Genomic DNA, 14,426 nt, shown 5'->3' with positions numbered 1-14,426 from the left:
CCCGAGTTTCCTAATTTTCTACCAGCCGGGTAAGCTGGGCAGAACTGCCTCCTCTGGTATTTAGGGGAGAAGAGGCATTTTTGGGGAAGTGTCCAGAGGAGTCCAGAGAGCCCTCTTTCTCTGGTGGTGTGGCAGGGCTCTGGGGCCTACTGTAGTTCAATGGCAGGTACACTCAGCTGGGAGTCAGGAGACCTAGGTTCCAATCCCTGTCCTTAGCCCACCAGCGCAGAGCTAGGACATCGGCCCTCACTGCTCCAAGCGCCAACCTTCTCTCACCCGGCCCGCCCACTGCCCCAGGAATGGAAAGTGAGCAGGGACTTGACTTCTCAGGGCAGCTGACTGCTGTGTTGGAACTTGTGGGATGGGGCCTGGGTGGACACAGCCCACAGGTTTCTGCTGGATTTCAACCCAACTGGCTCCTGATTAAGTGCTATTGCGGGGTGGCGGTCGGGTGGGAGGGCTGGGGAGCTGAGCTGGAGGGGCTCACCGCCAGTGCCGCAGGCTTCCTCGTCACTGCCGTCCATGCAGTCAGCATCTGCATCACAGCGCCAGCGCAGGGGGATGCAGTGACCACTCTTGCACTGGAACTGGTCCATGTCACAGCGGGGGGTACAGTCTTTCTGTGGGCGCAGGAGCAGCATCCTGGTCAGACCTGGGCACCCCTGCAGGCCTGCCCTGACTCTTCCAAGGCCATCCCTCCCTCCTTCTGGTCTCCCTGCCCACCTCGTCTGAGCCATCTGCACAGTCATGATCCCCATCACATTTCCAGCGCCCAGCGATGCATCGGCCATTGGCACAGGAGAACTCACTCTCAGAGCAGGGCCGAGGGGCTGGGAAGGACAGGGGAGAGACAGGCCCCAGAAGGGTGGGCATACGGACTCAGCCCTCGAGAGCATCTCCAGCCCTTGCAGAGCAATATCACCCATCCCTGAGTCCCTGAAGGCCACAGTTGACTGGCATAATGACCAAGATGCTCAACTAATCCTGGGCAAGCCAACTGGCTGTCCTCATAGGACCGGTCAGGCCCAGAGGGCACTCACACTTACCCGTCTGGGGCAGACACACTAGAGAGGGCACGGGTCCCCGGCCCTGCCCTCAGGACAGACTGTGTGTGGGGAGGGCAAGGGAGGGGCAAGACCACTAAGACAAGCACCAGGGTTTAGGGAGAGGCCAGTAAAGGAGGATGGGCTGGCACAGCACGGGGACAGGTGGGCTCTGGGGCAGCAGCAGGGGGATGTGGTAGGAGCACGGGCACATCAGAGACACCTACCTCTGCAACCCCAAGAGGACAGTGTGAAAATGGAGAGAAACATGAGATGAGGTGAAATGGCACAAACTCAAATACACAACATGGAGCGGGGTGGGGTGGGGTGAGGCGGGAGGGAGCTCCTGACCCCCAGCCCTGGGAAGCAGCCACCTGCTCTCGTGCAGCCTGGTGGCAGTGGGGCAGGGGTACTGAGCGGGGAGGTCTCCTGGGGGAGGACACCTGCTGGGCCGGGGGGGACGGGGTAGGGGACATACTGCAGCTCTCCTCATCGGAGTTGTCGCCACAGTCGTTGTCGTAATCGCACTGCCAGCGGCCCGGCACACAGCGGTTGTTCTTGCAGCGGAACTGGTAGGGCTCACAGGTACGCTCGTCTAGAAGAGGCAAGATTGAGGGGCAGTCAGGGACAGAGTGGGGGGCAGACGTCAGGGCCCCAGAAGGTGTGGTCAGGATGGCCAGGAGCGGGAGAGTGGGCATTCCAGCCTGAAAAAAGGTCAGCAGTGGGAGTCCAGGCTGCGTTCTGAGATGTGGAGTCTGTGGGGACTTCTGGGGCAGGAGGGACACGAAAGGATGGAGCTGCTCTGGGGAGGGGATCGACAGATCCCATAGGGTGGCCAGGCGTGTGCCAATGAGGTGCTGGCAGGAGTGGGGACGGGAATTAGACAGGAGTGGGACCCAGGCGGCAGGCAGCCCCAGCCCTCCCCGTCAGGTGCCTTTCCCTGGAGCAGGGCTGGGGAAGCTCACCACACTCTTCTTTGGGCTCATCCGAGCCGTCCCCGCAGTCGTCCTCTCCATCACACTTCCAGCGCGCCGGGATACAGCGGCCCGAGTCCTTGCAGCGGAATTCGTCCACTCCACAGGTCATCTGGGCTGCAAGGGGTGGCCCAGCGATGAGGGGGAGGCTCCTTTCAGGAATGCACTGGGAGGGTGCGGTCTGGGTGGGAGCGGCCACCGAGGGGGGTCACCCGTGGGGGTGGTGGGAGCAGCAGACACTGTGGAGGGAGGGTGGGCTCCAGGAGACTCACTGCAGTTGGCGGGCTCGTCACTGCCGTCCACACAGTCGTTGTCCCGGTCACAGACCCAGACTCGGGGGATGCAGCGCTTGGTGATGGAGCACTGGAACTGGTTGGGGGCACAGGTCACCTCGGCTGCGGGGTTGGGGAGAGAATGAGGACCTGCCCATTCCACCTCCCCCGCACAGTTCAAGATCCCCATTTTCTCCCTCTTCCAAGCCCTGGCCTTGTCCTGGTCCTGCCAGCAATTTCTTGGGGGGAAGGAAAATTATCTTCAACTTTGGTGATTTTGTCTTCTGGATCCGCACATCTCTACGATGTGCATGATGATTTTACGAGCAAACCAAGTCACACCCCATATAATTTATGTTGCTCATCTAGTAACATGACTTGAGAGCAGTACGACCCCTAGAAGAAGCGGGGGCTAGATTTCAATGTGAATCGTGTTTCCGTGCCCGTTTTCCACCACCCCCCTCCCTGCCACCACCCGGGGCACTCACGGCAGTCCCTCTCGTCCTCCCCGTCTCCGCAGTTGTCCTGCCCATTGCAGCGGAAGATGCCGGGAATACAGCGGTTGGTGTTGGTGCACTTGAACTGACTGGGCAAGCAGACGTGGATGTCTGTGGGGGTGGCAGGAGGAGAGGGTAACTAACGGTGGGTGCAGGATTCGGGAGGGGCGGGGGCCCACTCCCTCGGGGGGGAGAGCGCAGGCCCAGGGCTGGAGAAGCAGGAGTCCAGCCTGGAGAGGTGGCCGCTGTGGGCTGGGCCTCCTTGCCCTGGGAGCGCAGTTACCAAACCCCCAAATCCCGGGGAGGACAAGGCGGGGCGGGAGGGCGGCCCTTTACCGCAGTTGGCCTCGTCACTGTTGTCTTGGCAGTCGTTGTCCCCGTCACAGATGAAGGCAGGGTTCGTGCAGATGCCCGTCGAGCACTGGAACTGTCCTGGGCGGCACTTGAACTCGGCTGCCGGGAGGGGAGGCTCAGCGTCAGCAGGGCCGGGGGGCGGGCCACTCGGGGCCTCGGGAGTCGGGCGGCCCTGACGCAGGACCCTCTTGCCACCCCACCCGGGCACTCACGACAGTCCGGGGGCTCGTCCGAGTGGTCCCCACAGTCGTCCTCCGTGTCACACTTCCACCAGAAGGGGATGCACTTGTCGTTCTTGCACACAAACTGGAGGGCAGGTGGGGGCGAGAGGGGTTGGTGGGGGTCTGGGGACCTCGGGAGGCTTTCTTTCGAGGGGCCGGGATGTCTCAAAGAAGCAGGGGGGTCAGGTATCTTGGGGGGAGGTTGAGCTGGATGGGAGGCTGGGGTGTGGTGAGCGCAGGAAGGCCAGGCGAGGGGGCATCTGTGTGGAGGTCGTGGGGGGGAGTCAGGGTTAGGGGGTGGGGTGTTTGTGTGAGGTGACGGGTGTAAAAGTATTGCTGTGGGGAGACAAGAGGTAGGCAAGAAATGCGGGGGTGTTAGCGTGGGAAAACCAGATGTGTGAGGACAGTAGGGCGGGTGCTGGGGTCCCAGGAGGAGTGCAGGTAGTGGTGTGGGAGATCGGGGAACGAGGTATGGGGAGCGGGGTCCGGGGAAGGACCTCACCTGGCTGGCTGTGCAGTTGGACACACAGTTGCGCCCATCGCCGCCCAGGTAGAAGTTGGTGGGACAGGCACACTTGTGGCCGCCCCCGGGGGACAGCAGGCAAAGGTTGCTGCAGCCGCCATTGTTGACCTTGCAGGGGTGGTTGGGCACTGCCGGAGGAAACGTGGTTAGAGGGTGGCGGACTGGCCCAGTGTATGGACCACTGCTCCCTGGGCCGCCGGCCTCTGGCGGGGCGAGGGCAGTGCTCACTGGTAACACGTTTTCTGGTCTTCCAAAGGCTGCCTGGCCCATCTATCCCGGGCAGAGGTGGGATGGGTCCAGACCCTGCTCTTTCAGGAGGGAGCTGAAGCCAGAGATAGGAGAGGACTCTGCTGAGGTCCCAGGATCAGGCTGGACCCGAACCCCACACGCTGCCTCCCCTGTGCTCTCCCCCTCAGCTCTGGCCTGCCTGCCTTCGGGGTCTGGCCTTGGTGGTCTCCACCCAGACCTGCTCTACTGGACGGCCTCAGGGCCTCGCTGCTACAAGGTTCTCAGGCTGGAACCCAGCTGGGCTGTAGCTCCTGAGACCCGGAACGTAGCCTGTCTACAGGCCTCCGAATCTCCTGGTGTCTGCAGGCGCTGCTTGGTCAGCGCTGGGGGAGGGGTGGCCTGGCAGCCCTGCTGAGACAGTGGGGCCCCGTCCCCCCTCAGGGGCCCCTCGTGCCTGGCTCAGCGGGGGTCGGCTCTCGGTCCTCGGCCGCTTACCGTCAGGCTGGCGCAGGGCGTGGAAGACATGCAGGTCCATGGGCCGGTGCAGTGTGCTGATGAGAAGCGTCTTGTTGGTGCCCGTGGTCTTGTGGGCTCTGTTGATGGACTTTGTCTCCCAGTCGGTCCAGTAGACGTAGTCCTCGAACAGGGTCAGGGCGAAGATGTGTGGTATGTCCTGGCTCAGCACTGAGGGCGGCAGGGGGCCGGGGGACAGGCCGGGCGGCCGGTCAGCACCGAGTAGTACTGGGCGCCTTCCCTACTGGGCCCTTAACCCCACAGCAGCCCTGTGAGGTGGGCACTAGCCCAGCTCCAGCCCCTGGCCGCACAGCTGGTAAGTGGCAGAGCTGAAACGCAACTCCTGGCCTGTCTGACAACAGGTTCCTGCCCAAATACACTCTACAGTTCCCTGGGAGGGAGTGGGGGCGTCCTGGGTACGCCAGCCCCAGCCCTTCTGCTCCCACCTTCCTCAGGGCCTGTCATCTGAAACTGTGCGTGGGAAGGTGCTGCTCTCTCTCCTTCCCGAGGGAGCTGGTGGTTTCCTCATGCCTGGGCGGATCCAGGGGGCATACCCTGGGGTGCTCTGAAGCCCCAGACCCCCGGTGGGTGGTGTCCTCAGACCATGCCCTCTGGCTTTTAAGCCTACTCTTGCCCCAAAGGCCTGATCCCCTGTAGCTTCAGAACCCCCATCCCCACTAGGTCTGCTGTGCCTGGGCAGCCTCCCTGGCACACTGACCGACGTGACGATTGGAGCCATCCAGGCTGGCAAACTCAATGTAGTCCTCACGGGCGTCGGCCCAGTAGATGCGCTCGGTGACGTAGTCCAGGGTCAGGCCGTTGGGCCACGTGATCTTGGTGTCCACGATGACACTGCGGCCAGACCCATCCATGCCGATCCGGCCGATCAGTGAGTGGTCCCCCCAGTCTGTCCAGTACAGGTACCTGTCAGGTGGGTGAGCAGTCAGCCCTGAGATAGCCAGCAACTGGTCCCACCAGGAGCCTGCAGGGAGGCTGGGCCTGGACGCCCGAGTGTACCAGCTGCTTTCAGAGGCTCCCCCAACCCTCCTCGCCCACGTACCCATTCTGCACGTCCACCACCAGAGCCCTGGGCTCACGGAGGCCAGAGCTGACCAACACCGTGCGATACGCCCCGTTGAGCTTGGACACTTCGATGGTGTCCCGGCCTTTGTCACACCAGTATAGGTTGCCGCCGACCCAATCCACAGCCAGCCCGTCGGGATTGCTGAGGCCCGTCCTGTGCAGCACCTGCGGGCAGGGGCAGGGAGGAAGGGCCCTGGGTGAGTTGGGGCAGGACCCTCAGCCGCCCTAGGAGCACAGTGGATGGAAAAGGCCCAGCCCCGGGCATGGTGTCAGCCCAGGCTCGAGGATAGGGGTCTCTGGATGAGAGAGACCACAACCCAAACCCCACAGTGCCTGGGAGCACAGGTTTAAGGGAGGTCAGACAGAAGGGGAACTTACTGCTAATTAGGGAAAGAGAGACGGGAATCTCCTAGACCCCGCTCGCTGGGCTTAGGGGAGAGAGGAGTAAGGACAGGCAGAGTCCTGCGGTGACTCAGTGTGGAGCGGGGAAAAGGAGTAATTCAGTGGGGTGGGTGGGAAGAAGGGGAGACGGCCTTGAAGCAGAGAGGCCCCCTGGGCGGGGACACGGGCTGGCTCTCTGCGCCCGGCCTCACCTGGACGTTGCTCCCGTTAAGGTGCATCCTTCGGATCATGCTGCCCTGCGTTGTCACGTCTGTCCAGTAAATCATCTGCTCTCGGTAGTCAAAGTCCAAGGCGACAGCGTTGTTGAGGCCCTTGGTTTGGGGGGTGAGCAGAGGGGTGACCGAAGAGTCAGGATGTGGACGGCGGGAGAAGTCAGTGGGGGGATGGCCCTGGGCTCGAGTGCGGAGAACGGGGGCTGTACTGGGTGAGGGACGTAGCTGTGGGTCTGGGGAGGCAGCGGGGTGAGGAGGGCGGGTCTGGCACCTGCTTAAGCAGCGTGTAGTTGGAGCCATCCAGGTTGAGCTTGCGCAGGTAGTACCGGTTGGCGAAGATCAGAAACGGCTCCTCGTCTGGAGGCAGAGGAGGGCGGCTCATTCTAGCACCTCCGTCCCCAGCCTGCCTTCAGCCCTGCCGTTCCAGCCCGCCCGCCCCAGCCCCGGGCTGCCTGCCAGGGCCAACGGCACACCCTCCAAGCCCCCGTCTCACCAGTCACAGCTTTGCAGCTGTGGGGGTCGCCGCCGCGGGGGGCGTAGCCCTCCACGCACAGACACTTGTAGCTGCCGTGGGTGTTGATGCAGCGCTGGCTGCAGGGGAAGGTGGTGCTGCACTCGTCCACGTCAGCGCACGTCCGGCCGTCGTCCTTCAGGCGGAAGCCGGGGCGGCAGCGGCACTGTGGGCACAGGGAGCCTGGGGTGGGCACGGGCAGGGGTCTGGGCCGCCCCAGGAACTGCAGGCCTCTCACCTCGAGACCGAGGGTCAGAAGCGCCCTCCACCCTGGGTGGCTGGCTGTGCCTCACCAAGGGAAGCAGGCAGCACACCGGCACTGAGCTGGCCCACGCCAGCCGTCTGGCTCTCACCCCCACCCCAACCACTGGCGTGAGTCCCCAGTGACTGCCACGACTCTGCGTCCCGAGGCCGAGGCTCAGGCCTCCTCTCACGTGACCTGCGAGCCTCATCCGACAGCCCATCACCTCTTCCTCCAGCACCTTCTTCGCCTGGCTGCTCTCCGGCCCCCAAGGCTGCCCCTGCCCAGGCTCCGCTGCCGCTGCCCCCTCACCTCACTGCCCTCAGTGTGGCTGAGCGCAGGGCTCCGGCCTCGGACCGCCCTCGTTGTCGTCTACACTGGCCCGCTTCGGGATCTCATCCAGACTCATGACTTAAATGCCGTCTCTATGGTGACAGCTCCCAGCCTCTCTCTCCTGTCTGGCCTCCCCCTTGGACTGCAGGCCTGCGCATCTGGCGCCTGTTTGACATCCGCGTGCCCCTCCTTCTCTCGTGCCCCTGACCTCATCTGCCAGCAAAGCCTGCTGGCTCTACCTCCCAAACAGATGCAGAACCAACTAAGCAGAGATGTCTGTTGTGCTCAGTGCTGGGTCCCCAGTGCCTAGAACACTGCCTGGCAGAATAGGAGCTGAGTTAGCCCTCGTTGGATGGATGAACCGATGAATAAATGAATGAGGGATGGAGGAAGGAGTCCCAGCCAGGCTCCCACCCGGGGCACAGCGCACCTTGAAGCCGATCTTGAGGTCCTCGCAGTCCTGGCTGCAGCCGCTGAGCTTGCGGCTGAGGCACTCGTTGACGTGGCAGCCGCGCTCGTCCGAGCCATCGCCGCAGTCGTCCTGCCCGTCGCAAAGCAGAGCCTCGGCCACGCAGCGCCCGCTGCTGCACAGGAACTGTGAGGAGGCGTTGCACTTGTGCTCTGGGGGGACGGAGGTGGCGGGTCAGCCGGGCCCTGGGCTGTCTGGGGGACTGGGCCGGGCCGAGCGTGGGGAGGGAGCCGGGCGCGGGGCCCACCTGGGCTGGTGCAGTGCGGGTTCTTGGGGGCCTCGTCGCTCTGGTCATGGCAGTCGTTTTCACCATCGCACTCCCACTGGCGGGAGCTCAGGCAGCGCCCGTTGGCGCAGCGGAACTCGCTGGGGCCGCAGGTCGGGTACTCTGCGGTGGGAGGGGGCAGGTGAGGCTGGCGGCCCGTGCGTGGAGGGCGGGGCCCCTCCCACCGCGGCCCTGGGCTCACCACACTCGGGGGACTCGTCCGAGCCGTCGGCACAGTCCCGGTCGTGGTCGCACATGAAGTGCTTGGGGATGCACTGGCGGTTCTGACACATGAACTCGCGGTCCTCACAGGTGCTGTTGTACACTGCGGACACAGGCGGACACGGCCCCTCAGCCCCCCGCCCGCCCGGCTGCTGACTGTCTCCCCACAACCTTCCTGTGGTCTGAGTGGTAGAATGGGCAGAGCGCTGGACGGGGCGTCTGGACACCTGGGCTGTAGACAGGGCTCTGCCACTGACCGCCTGAGTGACCCCCGCGGAAACACTTCCTCCCCTGGACCTCGGTCTCCCCTCCTGCAAAGTGAGACCACGGCCCCACCACTCACAGCAGCCGGCTGTGACGCTCTCGTCAGCGCCGTCAGCACAGTCCTTGTCACCGTCACAGAGCCAGCGCTCGGGGACGCACACGTGGGTGCCCGGGCAGGAGAAGGAGCTGGGGCCGCACGTCTTGCCTTCTGTGGAGGGAACAGGGAGCCACTGAGAGACACAAGAGTGGAAGGAGCAGGGCCAGGCAGCTGGGGTGACGTGCCCACTTCTGTGCTGTCCCTGGTGGGGTGTGTGGGGGGCCCTGCCCTTCCCGGGGCCACCTCCCCAGCCAGACCCCAGGCCCCTCTCACCACAGTGAGCGGCCTCGTCCGAGCCGTCCCCGCAGTCATCGCTGCCATCACACAGCCACTGCTTGGAGATGCAGCGATGGTTCTGGCACTCAAACTGGGCCTCTGAGCAGAACTTGTCTGGGGCAGTCGGAAGCCACAGTTAGATGGGGGAGGGAGGGCGGGTCACTCAGCTCGGCAGGTAGATGCCAGAGGACGGATGGGAGAGACACCCCCATGGCACCCTCTGTGGGGGGCTCAGCAGGGGCTGGAGAGACGGCCCCCATCTCAGAGCCTGAGGGTCTGGGTTGGGGGCACGGGGTGAAGCCCTGGGTGCCCTTCTCAAGGGAGGGCATTTCCTGCGAAGGAACCAAGAGGTGGGGCCCGGACAGGGTCTCAGTGGCTAAGGCGAAGCCCCAACCCCACAGGTCCTCTGGGTGCCTAGCTCAGGTGAGCGGGTGCTCGCGGTCACTCACTGCAGTGGGTCTCGTCCTCGCCGTGCTCACAGTCGTCCTCCTTGTCACACGTCCAGCTCATGGGGATGCAGCGCCCACTAGGGCAGGCGAAGTAGTTCAGGGGGCACCTGGGGCGCTTCACACCTGGGGGCGAGGGAGGCATGAAGGCGCAGCCACCTCAGGGGTCCGCTGCCCTCCGCACACCTGCCCCCTGGTCGGACCTGGGCAGTCACGCTCGTCGCTGTAGTCCCCGCAGTCGTTCGCGCCATCGCACACCCAGCTGGGCGCGTAGCACAGGGAAGTCCGCTCACAGGGCTGGAAGCGCACGCCCTTCACCCCCAGGCGGAAGTAGCTGCTGCAGTCGGTGGCGCCTGGCGAAGGCGAGGATGAGGGGTGACACCAGGTTCCCTCCAAACACCCTCCCTTAGAGCTGCTGGCCCGTACGGAGCCTTCAAGCGTTTTAGAAAGTTGAACCGTGTTGTTCAGTGGGGGGTGGGGGGTGGTGCTCTGCCCACACTTTCCACTCCCTGCCCCCTCCCTGAGTCTCAGGGAGCCCAGGCCTGGGGCAGACTGGGAGGGGACTGAGGCTGCCACGTGGGCCAGAGGGAAGGCAGAGGAGCCCGGGCAGGAGGGCAGGGCACCCGAGGAGGCACCCAGGAAAGGGGCATCACTCACTGCAGTTCATCTCGTCCGAGGCATCCTCACAGTCCACAAACTGGTTGCAGCGACTGGAGTTTCCAATGCAGGTGCCGTCCCGGCAGCGGAATTCACCCACGCCGCAGGCCGTCTCTAGAAGAGCACCCACCCCGTGCCATCAGGCGGGGTCCTCCCTTGGGGGGGCCAGGCAGGCCCAGGCCAGGGCTCCCGGCCCAAAGTGCCTGTCCAGCCCCATCATATAGTGCCCTGAACCAGACTCCCTGGGGCCTGGGGACCAAAGATCAGCAAGGGTGCGGGGGGGTGGGGGGGGTGGGGGGGGCAGGCTTGGGGGCGGTCCGAGGCCCGGCACGGGTCGCACTCACTGTTGCAGGGAATCTCATCAGAACCGTCCCCACAGTCGTCTGCTCCGTTGCACCACAGCATGTTGGACACACAGCGCCCATTGTTGCACTGGCGGAAAGTCTTCTTGCAGCGGCGTGTATCTGCAGAGCGGGGAGCAGGCCACAGTCAGCAGCAGCTACAGGGCAGGGGCTGCCTCTGATGAGACGTCCTGAGTTTGCTCCCTTAACAAACTTGAGGCTTTGCAACAGGCCGGCATGGGGCTCGACTCCTTCTCCGGTCGGGGTTGCGGGGGGCGGCTTCTGCTCCTCGCACTCCCACGCCCCGCCCTGCTGAGGCCTGAGGCTGGTGACTCAGGAGGTGGGGCCTGGGGGCGCGGGCGGGGGCTCTGGGGCTGGAGGAGGCTCCTTACTGCAGTAGGATGGTTTCTCGTCAGACTTGTCCTTGCAGTGGGAGACGCCGTCGCACGTCAGGCTGAAGTTGATGCACTCGCCATTGGCACACTCGAACTCGTCTTGAGCTCGGCACGAGGAATTCACCGCTGGGGAGGAAGGTGGGGGAGCTTCCTGAGCAGGGCCCTGGGGCTCTGAGTGCCCGTACGCCTCTCCCCCCAGGAACTGAGGCCGTCCCGTCGCACCACGATGACAGGCTTTGTGGGGCTGGGCTGCTGGAGAGTCTGGGAGGAGACGGTCCCCATCTACGCCCAGGGCCCCCCGTCAGTGCCCTCCTCCCTCCTCCCCCTCTCACCCTGGCAGCTGAGGTCGTCCTGGAGGATGCGGCCCCCTCGGCAGGAGCAGTTGACATGGCCTTGGTGAGTGAGCAGACACAGGTCCTGGCAGCCCCCGTTGTTGATGCGACAAGGGGAGAGTTCGCCTGAGGCAGGGACGGAGGACAGTGGGCTAAGCGCGTCCTCTGCTGTGCACATGCAGAACGCCCCCCACCCCCAACAGCCTCGCTGAGCTTCCTGGCACACCTGTGACACGGTGGCTCACGGCTGGGGCGGGGGCTGCCGTGGGAAGGCCGGGTGGGAGCGTTTGGGTGAGCCTGAGGTTGAGGATGTGTGTGCTCTTAGGTGGGGTGACTGGGGCTCTGAGCCGTACTCTGGGGAGAGTCAAGCCTAAGGTCGTGTGTGTAGGGGTGGGCACCCCGGGGCACGTGTGAGGAGTGTGTGAGAGGCCGGGACAGCTGCAGATCTGTGTGTGGGACCCCTGGTTGTCAAGCCAGTGTGGGACCGTGTCTGTGCACGTGCACACAGAGGGTGGAGTAGGCAGCGCCTGGGATGGGTATGAGATCAGGTTCTGGCGGGTAGGTGTGGTTCTGAGTGGGAGGAGTGGCTAGAGCGTGTGCTGGGGGTGTCCAAAGATGTGAATCAGACCAGTTGTGTGTGTGTGCGTGCGTGTGCGTGTGTGTGTGCGTGTGTGTGTGTACATGCTGGCACAGGGGGCAGGAGAGCAAGGCTGGTGGCAGCGGCCCCACTCACAGCTGTTGGTATCATTGGCCACGGCGATGATGCCCATGGGCTGCTGGGGGATGTCCACGCGCAGCAGCTTCATGTCACTGCCCACGTACTTGTTGGCCCGCTGCACGGCCCGCCGCACCCAGTCGGTCCAGAAGATGTGCTCCCCGTACACAGCCAACCCGAAGGGGTGGACGGGCTCTGACTTCAGGATCACCTGGGGAGACAGCATCAGCCCGTCAAAGGGATCACTCTCGCCCCCACCTCCACCCCCTGCAGCTGGCTCTGGGGACCAGGGGCCCGGCTCCTTAGACACAGTCGCAGAAGGGGCAGGATTTGCAGAGACCTGTGATCACCTTCTTCATTTAACTGCTGAGGAAACCAAGCCTGGAAGGCTGAGGATGGCGAAGTGGCAAGGTCAGGGTCTGACTGGGACTTCCCACTGTCCCCCTGGCTCTTCCCACCATGTCAGGTGGCCTCCCTTTCTCCTGCTCCGTGCCTGGGCAATCTCCTCCCTGGCTGACTGGCAGTACCCCAGCGTCAGCCCCCTCGTGCCGCCCGTCCCGCCTGCCCCGGAGACTCACATAGCGATGGGAGCCGTCATACTCGCACCGCTCGATCTTGTCTAGGGTGGCGTCGGAGAAGTAGAGCTTCTCGGCCCGGTGGTCGATGGCCAGGCCATTGGGGGTGCGGATGTCCTTCTCGATGAGAGTCAGGACGTTGGCTCCTGACAGGGCTGCCCGCATGATGCTGGGGTGCTGCTCGTTCCAATTGGTCCAGAACATCAGGCTGGGGGGGAGAGAGGGCCACGGAGATCAGGACTCAAAGCCAGGGAGTCCGCCATGGAGGGACCAGGCCCGGGCGTGCAGACAGCCGGACCCGGGGGTCGGCCAGAGTGTCAACTAGACACCTGAGGTTGCACCACAGGCAACCTCAGAGCCACCAAGGCCAACACAGCCCCAGTGCCTGGGAAGGGCTGCCACACAGACAGCTTGCGTGTGTGTGTGTGTGTGTGTGTGTGTGTGTGTGTGTGTGTGTGTGTGTATGTGCACGTGTACCAGTGCTTTCAGTGTCTGTGAAATGGCCACCTGCGTTTACTGAGACAGCGTAGCCAAGTGAGTCAGCCTCTGGGGTTCCATCCCGGCTCCAGCACTGACCATCTAGGAACCTTAGCAAGTTACTTAACCCCTGTGTGCCTCAGTTTCCCACTCTACGAAATAGGAATACTCCTACTACCTGCCCCATAGAGTGGTCTGAGGATTAAACGACAGCTGTGTGTTCTATGTGAGGATTTGCTATTATTTTTTCCTTCATTTCTCTCTTCTCCTGGCATTCAGGAAACCGTTGAGTGTCTAGTGTGTCCTAGGTCCTGGGGACGCATGGATTCTACCATCAAGTTCCCAAGAGTCGCCTTCTCCGTAATTTAAGGCCTTTGCGTATTAGGGATCTGAGCCTCAGCTTTGCCCCTTACTAGCTCTGACCTAAGCATCCCTCTTGGCCCCTCTGAGCCTCGGCTTCCTTTCAGTGAAGGAGGTGGTGGGAACGCCCAGCCATGCCATGCTTCTCGGGTGGGGGTGGTGGCGAGGCCCCAGAGGTGGGTGTGGAAGACCCCCGGGCTGGTCAAGCACTACACCGGTGTGACAGTGTGGTCCTCAGACCACCTGCATTGGATGGCGATTCCTGGGTCTTTGTCCTGGAGATTCACGTGCAGTTAGGGTAGGGTGAGGCCAGGGAACCAGACTTGCCAGCGCTCCCCAGGCCACCCTCATGCACCCTGGACTTTGGAAAGCATTGAGCTACACCAAAGCCAGATCCGCTTTTCAGTTCCCTCACAGGACCTGCCCTCTGCCTCCCAACCCCCAGGCCCCTGTGTCCCTCATCCTTCTACTGTTCTGGCTACAGAGCTGTCTCGCAGAGCTGCTGGACTTATCTCCTCAAACCTCTCCAGGTCTCACTCTTTTGAACACTCCCCCTCGCCCGTCTCTCCATCCTGCCACTGTGCTCAGGTAGGAAAAGGATGCTTCCCTCCCATTAGGCAGGTGCTGGCCGCTCCTGAGCCCATGAGGATAAAGCCCTGGTTTTAAAGGCCTCATCAGGGGAAGGGGCGGGGTTCTGGTGGTTCCTGGAATCAGGATGGGCGCGGACGGAGGCATCTCCCTCTGGCCTCCACAAGAGAAAACGGGTGTCCCGAGGCAGCTGCTAGAGCCATCTTCCTCCCCATCAGGGCCACCCACACCCTCAGGTACAGCACACTCTGTGCTGGGAAGTGGCTTTCCTCCTATCGTTATAAACTGCTACACGTGGCAGAACAATCGTGCTGTCACTGTGGATCCCAAGTTTGGTAAAACCACTCCCCGGGAAAGGGCCGTGGGGAATGGTGCGGAGGCTTTCCTGAGGGGCAGGCAGTCAGCACCCAGGGTTGCGGTGACTTTCTAACCGGGATGGGGGAGGCCGCTGCCCCCTCCGCACTGGCTCCCTCCCGTTCCTCCAAAGCGCTCGCTCCTTCTGGCCAAGGGAGGGCCTGTCCCAGACGGTTCGGCTCTTTC

At 63.4% G+C, this 14,426-nt stretch overlaps 1 protein-coding gene across 2 annotated transcripts in view; it reads right to left on the bottom strand.

Moving 5' to 3' along the window:
* LRP1 (LDL receptor related protein 1) overlaps positions 1 to 14,426 on the bottom strand; it is a 78,869-nt gene that overhangs the window by 7,887 nt on the left and 56,556 nt on the right. For both annotated transcript variants that reach the window (XM_082851011.1, XM_082851012.1), the window contains 28 exons: positions 12,465 to 12,669; positions 11,905 to 12,097; positions 11,172 to 11,297; positions 10,837 to 10,965; positions 10,448 to 10,567; positions 10,104 to 10,217; positions 9,650 to 9,799; positions 9,450 to 9,572; positions 8,998 to 9,114; positions 8,707 to 8,835; positions 8,344 to 8,466; positions 8,124 to 8,264; positions 7,838 to 8,028; positions 6,816 to 6,999; positions 6,594 to 6,679; positions 6,302 to 6,421; positions 5,686 to 5,873; positions 5,344 to 5,549; positions 4,608 to 4,796; positions 3,864 to 4,012; positions 3,353 to 3,446; positions 3,123 to 3,239; positions 2,778 to 2,897; positions 2,290 to 2,412; positions 2,009 to 2,134; positions 1,522 to 1,638; positions 724 to 830; positions 488 to 620 (listed from right to left, as the gene is read on the bottom strand). In XM_082851011.1, the coding sequence (XP_082707137.1) occupies positions 488 to 620; positions 724 to 830; positions 1,522 to 1,638; positions 2,009 to 2,134; positions 2,290 to 2,412; positions 2,778 to 2,897; positions 3,123 to 3,239; positions 3,353 to 3,446; positions 3,864 to 4,012; positions 4,608 to 4,796; positions 5,344 to 5,549; positions 5,686 to 5,873; positions 6,302 to 6,421; positions 6,594 to 6,679; positions 6,816 to 6,999; positions 7,838 to 8,028; positions 8,124 to 8,264; positions 8,344 to 8,466; positions 8,707 to 8,835; positions 8,998 to 9,114; positions 9,450 to 9,572; positions 9,650 to 9,799; positions 10,104 to 10,217; positions 10,448 to 10,567; positions 10,837 to 10,965; positions 11,172 to 11,297; positions 11,905 to 12,097; positions 12,465 to 12,669 (3,920 nt within the window). The remainder of the gene's footprint in view (positions 1 to 487; positions 621 to 723; positions 831 to 1,521; positions 1,639 to 2,008; positions 2,135 to 2,289; positions 2,413 to 2,777; positions 2,898 to 3,122; positions 3,240 to 3,352; positions 3,447 to 3,863; positions 4,013 to 4,607; positions 4,797 to 5,343; positions 5,550 to 5,685; positions 5,874 to 6,301; positions 6,422 to 6,593; positions 6,680 to 6,815; positions 7,000 to 7,837; positions 8,029 to 8,123; positions 8,265 to 8,343; positions 8,467 to 8,706; positions 8,836 to 8,997; positions 9,115 to 9,449; positions 9,573 to 9,649; positions 9,800 to 10,103; positions 10,218 to 10,447; positions 10,568 to 10,836; positions 10,966 to 11,171; positions 11,298 to 11,904; positions 12,098 to 12,464; positions 12,670 to 14,426) is intronic.

Source organism: Leucopleurus acutus (assembly GCF_964270905.1).
Source record: "Leucopleurus acutus genome assembly, chromosome: 11".
Classification (NCBI taxonomy): Eukaryota; Metazoa; Chordata; class Mammalia; order Artiodactyla; family Delphinidae; genus Leucopleurus; species Leucopleurus acutus.
This window is presented reverse-complemented; position numbering and strand designations above follow the sequence as displayed.